At 52.6% G+C, this 10955-nt stretch overlaps 1 protein-coding gene across 1 annotated transcript; it reads right to left on the bottom strand.

Annotated features, from left to right (window-relative positions):
- Positions 1-2575: 2575 nt before the first annotated feature.
- On the bottom strand, positions 2576-10955 carry TMEM222 (transmembrane protein 222). The gene is made up of 5 exons (XM_026863508.1): positions 8721-10955; positions 7957-7988; positions 7191-7287; positions 6894-7024; positions 2576-5870 (listed from the first exon to the last, which is right to left on the bottom strand). The coding sequence occupies exons 1-5, from the start codon at positions 8778-8780 to the stop codon at positions 5783-5785; spliced, it is 408 nt and encodes a 135-aa protein (XP_026719309.1). The 5' UTR covers positions 8781-10955; the 3' UTR covers positions 2576-5782.

The following is a 10955-nucleotide window of genomic DNA, read 5'->3' as shown; positions in this document are numbered from 1 at the left end:
AGGGAAAGGGGGGCCGTGAAGGCTCCTGTGGGAGCTGAGCTCCAGGCCTCCAGTTGCCAAGAGCATCTCTGGAGGGACCGGGGTCTTGGACTGACCCAGCCCGCATCCCCCCAGCCAGGAGGTGCTGACCCCCCCAACAGTGGTGGGGAGAAGGCTGGGAGGGGTGGGGGTCCCTCCCCTGGGAACACTGAAGGCTTTGTCCTGATGCATGGAGCTCGTTGGGGCAGGAGATGTTAAATCCCCCCACAGGCTGCACGACACAAACATCTCTGCAAACCGAGGTGGGGGGCTTTCACAGACACACCCCCAGACCCAACCGCCTCCCCCCGCCCTTTCTGCCATCACCTTTACACCCCCATGTGTCGCCCCCTCAGTGATGGGGCCATCTGGCCATGTCCCCCCTCCCAGGGACTCGCCTCCCTGTGCCCTCTGCCCTCCCAGTGCCTTTGATGTGCCGCTCGAGCGCTCCCTGGGCACGCAGGGAGGTACCCCCCCCCCCTTCATTTTTAATTTTTTAAAATTTTTAATCCCTGTATTAGAGACCTCATGACATTTCCATCTTCCGCTCTGGATGGGGATGATGTGCAAGGCCTGCAGACATCAAGACCCCCAATGCTGGCTCTCTCTTTCACCCCCTTCCCCTCTCCTGCCTGGGAGACAACGTGGAAGATGACGGGGTGGCCGAAGATGAGGAGGGAGCCGCAGCCTCGGAGGCAGCACAGCCTCGATGGGCCACGGCCACAGGCAGTCCAGCCACCACCGCTGGCGTCTTCAAAAGCTTCCACCGTGCAAATGCTCAAATGCAATTTGATATCGCTCCCCAGGGAGCCCTTTGATGTGCCCCCCCACCCTGCTAAGGGGATGAGAAACAGGGGCCCCTTCCCCTCCGGCCAGCTGCAGCAAAGTGACCCCGCTTCAAAGGCGGCTCCACGCCAGCCCCGTGTCCGCTCCCCCATCCCCACGGGGAGGGGACCCCCAGCCCCGCTCCCTGTGCTGAAGCCCCAGCATTGTGGCCAGGGGTGGGGTGGGTTGGTCACGCTTGGCCATCCCGGGTGAGGGCAGAGGCGGGGGAGGCAGCGAAGTCCCTCTGATGATTCAGTTCAGGCCCTTCGCCAGGTTGGGATGGATCCTGCCACTCTGCTTTGTAGCCTCTCTGGCTCCCAGCAGCCTCCGACCCTCCTCGGGCTGGGCTGGCCATGCTGAGAGGAGGAAAAAATGCGCAGAGCACGGCTTGTACAGTCCAGCCTCCTGCCACGGCCGGAGGGCTGTGATCACCCTGGGCACCCGAGTGTGACTATCTTGGCACATTCAGACCAGCTGCTTCCATCTAATCCCCCAATACCATGACCCGAATCGTGCGGCTCAGCTCCCACGCACCTCCCGCCCGAGTCCCCGCAGCTCCCTGGGCAGCAGAAGTGGGTTAGAAAAACCCTGCCATGCTCAGGAGGCGAGGAGGGAGCCAGCGGGATGGTTACAGCAGCACAGAACCACGCAGGCTGGGCAGAACATGTTCCTGGGGGGGGTTCTGCATCCTCACCTCCTGTTTCAGCGACAGAGGGGTGGAGGACAAACCCCTCAGAGGCTGCTCGGCAGCCCCAGCGCTGCCAATTTGCAGCCCCGGAGCCAAAGCAGGGGCTGGAGTTAACGCATCCGCAGGAGCAGCGTCGTTTGGCTCGAGGGGCTGCGCAGGAGAGGATCCAGGTGGTTTTTTTGTAAGATGGCTGCGCTGTTAAATCCCTGAGCCTTGTACACAAGCTAATTTTCAGGCTGATCTACCTCCCCCACGGTGCAGCTTTGGCCTCTGGATATCGGATGTAACAGAAAATCAGCCGCTGCATTAGCAATGGTGACAGCGCTCAGAGCCCCAGCGCCCCTCGCTCCCAGTTCAGGCAGTGGTACCCTGCTGGGAGAGGGGAAAACGAAGCCAACTCTTCCCATCCCGCCCTGCTCCCCGCTCCTCAGTAGCTCCCAGCAGCCCCAGGCCCAGCACATGCGTCCCCTCCCCAAGAGCCTGCAGGAAGATGGAAGATGGGGGGCTCTGTGCTAGCAGGGAAAAGGAGCTGGGAGGCCAATGCCCCCAGCCTCCAAGAAAACAGACATCAGAGACTCAAGGAAAAGGGAAACTATTCACAGCTAAAGGGGATCAACCTGCAAGAGGGGGCTGAGCATCTAAAAAAGCATCATCCCCCCCAGAGTAGGCTACGGCTGCCTGGGGCAGAGGCTGAGGATCAGCAAAGAGCAAGAGCAGGCAGAGCCCCTTCTCCCCCCAAACATAACAAAGGCCAGTGGCAGGTCCCTGCCTTTGAGACCCTGCAAACGCTTCCCACGCTGCAGCGACCGGGTTTCTCTGCCCCCAAAACACCCCCTTCCCAGCAGCAGGTCTGAAAACAGGGCTGTGAGTTTTGCCCTGGAGCAGAGCAAAGGGCAAATTCATAAAGTAAAAAGCGTGGGAGCTTTGGGGTCCATCTCCTTCGGGCTGGCAGACATGCTGCCTGCGGGCAGGAGAGGGGCCAGAGCGAATACCAACCCAGCTCCTGGCTGGAAGGAGGAAAGAAAGAGTCTCGACTATAAGAGATGCTGCTGCGCTTGGAGACATCCACAGAAATAAGTTTATTTCCCCTACCGTCAGGATTATGAAACCACAGAAGCAGAGTTTAAATATTTACAAAGTAATCCAGCGCCCCACAGAGATGAAGAGAACAAAGGATGAGGGTACGGAGGGCTCGCCCTCGCCGGAGAGCAGCAGCACTGAGCTCTGCAGCACAAGCACGTGCACGGGGGAGAGGAGGGGAGCACAAAACTGGCATCTGGAAGGTGAAAGATGGGGTGAACCTTTGATGTGGCCAGTCGAAGCGGGCACTGCGAAGGCGGTAGTGAGATGAAAGAAGCTGCAAGGAGAGGACATTCCTTCCCCACCCACCCCTTCTGCCACCTCCCGTGCCCAGAGGAAGCAGCCCACTCCCCGCCCACCCACAGCTGATGGCTGCAGCACCACGGGGACCCCACGCCGGGGCTCCTCCGCTCCCCACGGCGCTGGTCTGACGCTCCCACAGCGTAGGAAAACTGTTAACTCTGAGCAGACCACTCGCCTCTCCCAGCATCCAACCGCTGCGGGCAGCGTCCCGTGTTGTGGGAGTACAGGCAGGCTGGCGTGGCCAGCAGGGACCGGGGGGCTGGCCCGGCCGTACCTCAGCTTTGGGCCTTGCTCTTCCCTTGGCCACGTTTCCTTTGGAAGCCCGGAGCCACCCCCCGTCCCCGTCGGTGGAAGCAGGTGGGTTGTTCAGCCAGCACTCCGACCCACTACAAATCTCGTTTGCTGCTCACAGTAAGTCTCTATCCAAAACCCAGATGCGGTCAAAAGCGTTAGGAGCAAACGACGAGGATTTTCACGGTGGGAAATGGCACTCAACATGTGTTCAGAAGTCCCAGGAGCAGTGACTGTGGCCAGCAGCCCCGCTCCTGGCCTCTCCCGACAACTTGAAGTCTCAGCTTTGGCAACGCTTGTATAGCTTGTCGATAAAACACTGAATCAACGTGTGAGACAGGCCTAAGAGTCTCTAGGTTATTGCTACTGCGTAAGACAGGTTGGCTTCAGCCCTGGGGCCAGGGACTCCCAGCGCATCCTTGGCGGGTCACTCCGAGAAATCATACTTAAATTAAAAACAGAGGCAAAGGATTAATCTCTCCTGTTCAGCTGGCTTGTCCTAGGGCACGTTAGCCAGCAGGCTCGCTGGGCGGAGACTGCAGCAACACAGGGTAGCTCGGTAAGACACCATCCTTTCATCGTAAGGTTCTCTTTGATCAAGATTGTGGCTTTCTAATCAGCCCCAGGCCCAGCAGCCTCCAGCCTGCTCTCCACACCGGCTCGAGATGACTGTACAGAGCAGACACCGACTATTTCAGTCCCAGGTAGGCGTGGAAGGGCACCGAGGTCTGTGCAGTTCCCCCCTGCCCCCTCCCAGAAAGGAGAAAACCAGATGACAAAGACAACTGGACACTAGGAGAAGGGAGAGGTTAAAGGAGTTATTTAAAAGTGACTGAGGAAAAGGAGGAACCGCAGAAATCGAGAAGCCCAAGAGGAGTCCCCACACCTCCCACATGGCTAGAGGAGTTGGAGATGGAAGCGGATGGAAAGGCACACGGGGACAGGCCTGAGAGCCAGTGGGGTGACAGCGAAGGGGCTTCCCAGTCAGAAGGAGCCACAGAGATGGCAGGTAGTCGAGAAGAGCTTTCTTGCTGGCCACAAGCAGGTTGAAATCCATCAGGTTGTGGAGTAAAGAGCTGGTTTTTCAAGGCGTGAGTGGAAAAGCTACTCTCATCTTCCGCTGCAGTCAGAGGGGATCTGCTCAACTGCACACAACCCTTCAGCCACAGTTTTTAAAGAAGCCCCTGGCTCAGAGCCCCACAGAAAGCAGCATCTGGAGGCCAGAGCCTCAGCAAACACAGACCTGGACCTCTCAACCTGGAAGAGGCTCTGGGTCATGTCCAAATTCACTTCCTGCCTAGCACTCAAGAACAACCTACCCCCTACTACCCGTCCTGCCCGATTCAGGGCTCAAAGGGGCCACCAAGCCCACCAACGCTGCCAGACCAGCATTTCTCACACCTAAACCAGTCCTGCAAAGCGCTTTTACCCCAGGTGTGCTCTTCAAAGCACACCAAAGAAATAAACAGACCTTGTGTACCATCCCAGAACCAGCTTCAAGAAAGCCAGCATCCATTTGCTGCTGCAAAGCCCAACCAGAACATGGATGCTTTCCAGTCCCTTCACCTTTTCTTTTAATCTCTGATGGCCCTACTAAACTCAGGTCTCAGGAGCTGCACTCATGGATGCTTTCAAACCCCTACATTAAGCCTTCTGCCCCAGAAACATGTTCCTCCTGCTGCTGCCACCTCTGCAGGCTCACGTACGCTGCGACACACAAAGTATTAGGGATCAAAAGAAAGTGAGTGGCTCATGAGAAGTTTAACGACAGTTTTAGATATTCAGAGCACAAGGAGAAGCAGGGAAGCTCTATTTTTTCTGGCACAAGCTAAAAGGGACTTAGCAGTAGACTCCCAACTCTGCAACAGACTGTTGAAAGTGTGCAGACTGCCATGAGCCATCCCCAAACCAGACGATGGCCTTTCCTGCCTTTCTGGGCTCACCAGCAGGACCAGATGAATCTGCCCTGCCACAGAGCGTTCCTCTGCGTGTCTCCTCAAGAGGAGTGTTGCACCGTCAACACCTTTCCGTCGCTACTGGGGAGACTGTCAGGGAGTGCTGTGGCACTCTACGTCCCCAGGAGGAACCCCACACCTCCACTGTGAAACATGTGCTATGGGAGAGTCGTCCAACGGGGAAAGAGCAACTTCTTGGAGACTCAGGAAATCTGAGGAAGCATCTGATGAAGTCTGCCAAGAGGAAGAAACGAGGTGATCAGAGAGAACCTTACAAGGTGTTATCTGCTTGTGCTCCTTGAGGCTTTTTACTTGGCACTGAGAGGAAAGGTGCGACACCTCTCCTTTCCTGATCGCGCGTCTACCTACCAAACTGCAGAGAGGGAGCATATTCAGGGAGAGAGCAGGAGGCTTCAAGACCCCTGACACTGGGAGACACCACCGACAGAACAAAAACAGAAGGAAAAGAAGCCAGTTCCAGGAAACAAAGATGAGCTGTTACAATGGAGTAGAGTTGCCACCTTCCCTGGAAAACTCCTCCCAGAGTCCCATGCCTCCATCCCGCTGGATCAGTCACAGTTTCCTCCTTCGTGTGCCCAGAACGGGGATTTCACAACTGCCATCACCGCAAATGAAGTGTGAGAACAACGGTCACGATCAGCCCCAAGAAGAGGACAAAAGGAAGCCAGGTCTTCACAAATCCCCCTATGCTGCAAAACGGAAAAAATGGGAAGGTTTTAAAGAAATCAGCAGAGAAAGACAAAAGGGAGAGAAGGATGCAAGAATAACTGGAGAAATCAGAGGGAGACAGATGCCCTTCTGACTTTCTTATCCATTGCTGGCACTGTCACACATCACTTTCTGGAGATTCAGTCAGTGATAAAAATTGAGACTAAATCAGGTCCATGAATAATTATATAATGAACAACAGGGCTGGATTCTCCTTCCAGCTTAAATTCAGGTCAAAGACTAGCATGTTGCAGACCTGCACAGACAGGAGCGGTGACAGGAGACCACAAAAAAAATGAAACCCTGTTGCTGCAGGCCTCATTATTCAGACTGTTGCCGTATTTAAACCACGATGACAGGGACTAAACCTGTCTAAAACTGGATGACAGGGACTAAACCTGGTAGAGAGCTGTTTTCCAGAACGGGAAAGACCCAACATAAGTGGAGCAACTCAGAAGCTTTATGCAGGGCATTCCTCATAGAATCTCCTCTTCAGGCACAAGGAGCTGAAATGGAGATTAAGTGCCCTTTCTAGTAAGGGAAGCTCAGGGTTTCCCTCTCCACTAAAACTGGAAGCTCCACAGCAGTGGGAAATCTGATTAGTTTGTCTTGCATGTAAACAAGATTCAAGAGAGGGAAGATAAACCAGTAATCTTTGGAGACAAGCCATTCTGTGACCTTATGTTCTGACCTAACCCAGCCACAAGACAACACAGAGCACAATTTGCTTCAGCTAGCATTTCCCAAATTCCAGGCACCCTAAATTAGCTGCCAGATACAGTATTTTGGGAGCAGCATCTAGGGCAACCCACCAAGCACTCTCGGTTCTTTTCTTAAGAACAGGCAGCAGGCAGTGACAATACCACCTACCAGCAACATACACCCACATGTTGTGGGAGAGATGTTTCTCCCTTCTCCACAGGACAGGCTGAAGCTTTAGAGGGATAGGGAAAACGAATAAAAAGCCCCTTTTCCTGCTGAATCTAGACTGCTCCTCAGCTCACCTTACATACTTCCCATACAGGAGTGAGAAGAAGCAGAGCTTCACCATGTTCCAGGAGGTGCTGTTATCATATTTCATCAAGTTTAAGGCCAGAGCCACATGAGAATGGCAGTTATCACAGCAAAGGTTGTGCTGGAACAGAAAAAGGGGCAGGGGATTAGGAATCTTGGTCTCGAGGCTCCCCAGTTCCACACCCTGTGCTGGTGCAGAGCCACGGGTCCCACTCCTGCAGCAAGGACCCAAACTCTGGGGAAATATTCCTCCACGCACAGACAGGACTTCATCACCCGAGTCCTACCATTCGGTGCTTGTACTCCTCCGAGGCATCGTGTACGGCCGTGTCCCAAGCATTGGGACTGGTGGAGTATACTTTGCTGGGATCCAGTTTCCAGTACCTGGAAGGATGAGAACAGATCCCTTCACATTACTGCTGCATCTTCACAGCTGCTTGTTCTTCCCAGCAGGAAAATGCTTAAAGGCTTTACAGAAATCCACTACCTCTGGAGTCCACGGAGCTGAGCTCCTCAAGACAAGTATATGCTGCAGTGGGCAGCAGGAACTACTGCTCAGCACCCTCAGCACTCCAGAGAGAGAAACCACAGACCTCAGGGGCACAGACAAAACTCTGAACTGCTTTCACGTCCTGCGATATGAAACCTTCCGGCCATTCAAAACGTAAACTTGATCTGACAGATATACAAAACCCAGACACCTCTCCTCCTTCCCCAAGAAAATCATTAACAGGATGCGAGTGATGACAGTTCATTAGTACAGCACGGGCAGTATTTACTTGGAGCACTTGTTAACATTCTTTTAAAATGTTTTAGCCTTTCCTTTATTTTTAATAAAGACTCTAGTTATTAATACCATTACATTGCTGTCACACTTCTAAAAAGATTTAATTTAACGTGGTTTCTTGAAAAGCAGAGACACAGTAACCATCCACTTGAATTAGGGCATCTGAACAACAAGAAAAGCAATATTATAGCACGTCTGTCTCCGTGAATTAAACTAACCAACTGACCTGCAGACGTCCTTTAATAAAAACTAACAAGAGCACTTACTTCACTGGCTTCCCAAATGCCATGTTGTCTTCCTACAAAAAAGGAAAAACGTCTCAAGAGGATAAACCCACACAATATTCATGACGTGCCTCTTGCTGGAAGGTCTCACACAGCCCGCGATCGCTTAGTGATAAAACTGTCACATTGCCTCAGCAGTCTCAAGACACCAATCTTATTTGTGTGTCTGGATTTAGATTTCAATTGTTTTCATATTCCTGTTCTGGGCATGACTATATTTATACTCTAGACACAGTGCAATCATCTAGCTGTATGGTGTAAGTACCTTGTTCCCCCTCCTTTATTTTTTTAACTGTTAATACCTTGTTAACTCAAAGTTGTAAATGTTCCACTCTATTAAGAGCATTAATTATCCCAACTTAAAACTCCCCTGACTACAAAGCAGTTTAGAAGACTGGCACATACCTGATGCTAAGCAGCATGACAGTAACATGCATGCTGAGGAAGTTGGAAGGCAACTTCTGCTGCTCAGAATTAGACTACTGTAAGAGAATTTAGGTCCACAGGATTTTTTTCCCTTCTGCTCACTAAACCAAGCTAGCCACTGCCTATCATATCCCCCAGATGACATCCACTGGGCAGTGGCCCACAGAGTAATAGCAAAGATCTTCAGAAACATCTAAAGCCATTACTTTGCAGAACTTTAAGCTGCAGATGGCAGGGGATGGCTCAAAAGTCACCACTGAAGGTGAGAACTAGACCAAGAGCAGATTTTGCTTAAGCACCTGGATCCATCATCTACTTACCGAGACAAAGTACGGCCCCGCAAAGTCCCGAATGACTCCGGTCGACGTGCAGATACCCATGTGGCCAATGATCGGGAAGAGCCATCTACCGAGGCAACAAGCCAAGCGTCAGGCTGAGCTATTTGCCCCCCGCTCACACCGAGAACGTGCAACATGCTGCCAGGAGACTGCTGGAGCAGCCGCACAACCAACTGCGTAGCATGGGACAGACAGGGACAGTTAGCGCGTTCTACGCGGCTGCGGGATGAAAGCAGGTGAACCAAAGCCAGGCAAAGGCCGGTAGAGACGCGGAAGAGGTACAAGCAAACACGCAGGGAGTACCTAGAGCCAGCTCATCCGTGGGGCAGTCAGGCTCTGGGGTTTTACCGTGAGCGGTGGCAGTTATGGAGAGTGCAAGACTCCGAAGGCTTGCATGACACACGTCCCTGGCTGGGGAAGGGCAAGCCCTGCTCTCCCAGAATCAACCCATCTGTTTATCCAAGCAAAAAGGTCAGGTCCAGGAGAAACTGCCTTCAGATCAAACCAGACTTTCTGCTTCAACAGCTGGAAATAAGGTCACCCTGCCCATCTCCCCATCCACGCTGCAGCAAACTAGATTTAAGCACCCCAGACAGAAAACGGGGCTCCTGACTGCAGGAAGCATTCCCTCCCCTAAATGATCCCATTGTTTCAAAGGCCTTCTCCTCCACATGGGATATTTACAGCCCCAGGGAGCAGCAAATCTATATGCCAACCCCCTTCCATCATCATCACTCAGAAGTAAATACTTCAGGCCAAGTTACAGCTCTCTCCCACATCCTCCGGCATTCTCAGGTTTGCTGACCTCTCTCCGATTTCTCACTCCTTTCTCCCTGAGGGACTGCACGCAGCAACTAATATCTCAGAAGAGATTACAGCAACGCTAACCAGAAACAGATTCACAAGTCACGGCTCAATCAGAGAAATTCTAAAACTATCAAAATACAAAGGGACCGAGGCGGTCGGATGTTACGAGGAAAGACAAGCCCTACACGCCGATAAGCACAGCTGAGATTATAAACAGCATATGGCTCCCGGTGATAACATAACTCTGGGAGGTAGAAAAAGGACTCTGCAAGGTTTATGTTCTGCACTTGCATCACTTACCCTCTCCATGTTCCTATCTGGTCCGATGCAAAGCAGCCAGACAATTTGGCTACCTGGGCAGTGTTTTATCAGCCAGAAGGTATGGCTGAATATAACACTGTCACAGTGTTGCCCCTTCAAAGGTCTGGACACTTGTTCCTTTTTTTAATTCTCTCAGCACTGACTAGCTTTTAAGCCTTCAATTCCAAAGATGACAGGAAACGTCAGAGGGAGAAAATGGAGCTAATATGCAGTCTAACGAGAAATTTTACCAAACACCACTAAAATTTCTACTGCAAAACAAAATCCACAGGAGCATGCCACTATTCATCAGGGAATGAACCCTCAAACAAATATGGATGCCCAGTGACTTTGGGAGCAGGACAGACCTCTTCATCAGTCCCAGTGGGAGACAAGAACATTAAAAGCTTTGAAAAATCCTCCAGGAAAAAGATTAAGGTTGAAATTTGAAGCGATCAAAAAAGAAAAGAGGTAAAAACCGAAGCTGGTTTGTAGCTGTACGCGCAGCAGCAGGAAAGTTGCAGCTTCCCCTCGCCGAGGAGTTGTGGTGCCATTCCCGATCCTGGCACAGACCACACCACGTCTTCTACCTGACTTTCACCTCTGGCTCAGTAAACATTGTCACCTGATTTGAACCGGAGGGGAAGAGGAAGGCATAAAAATAAGCCTTTGCGTTCCCAGACTAACCCCAGAGACACATTTTACAGTTTTTCATTTTCCCACGACCAGAGAAAAACTCAAAAGTTCTCCTCGGAGCCTGCCTACACTTGGCCGACGAGACTGGGAAGGCAAATCAACTTCTAACTCATTAAAAGCGAAGCGCAGAGACTCTCCTCAAGGCATAAGGTGGTCTAAGATCCCCGCAGCCAAACCTTTCCTCCCAAAGCATGAAAAGTTTCCCACGTTTCTCTGGATCCCCTCCACTCCGGCTCCTGCGGGGACAAGCCCGCTCACCGCAAAGCTTTCCGCACACACGCCCCTGCTGCGAGGAGAGGAGAGCCCTCCCCCAGGGACTGAAGCAGCCTGGCACCCCGGCACCCCAAAGCCGGGCACCCTGCCCGCCCCGGAGCAGGCAAGGCAGCCGGTTCCCCCGGTCCGCCCGCCCCAACG

This window comes from Athene cunicularia (assembly GCF_003259725.1).
Source record: "Athene cunicularia isolate RWA chromosome 23 unlocalized genomic scaffold, athCun1 chr23_part2, whole genome shotgun sequence".
NCBI lineage: Eukaryota > Metazoa > Chordata > Aves > Strigiformes > Strigidae > Athene > Athene cunicularia.
The sequence above is the reverse complement of the archived record's forward strand: the minus strand, read 5'-3'. Positions and strand labels throughout refer to the sequence as shown.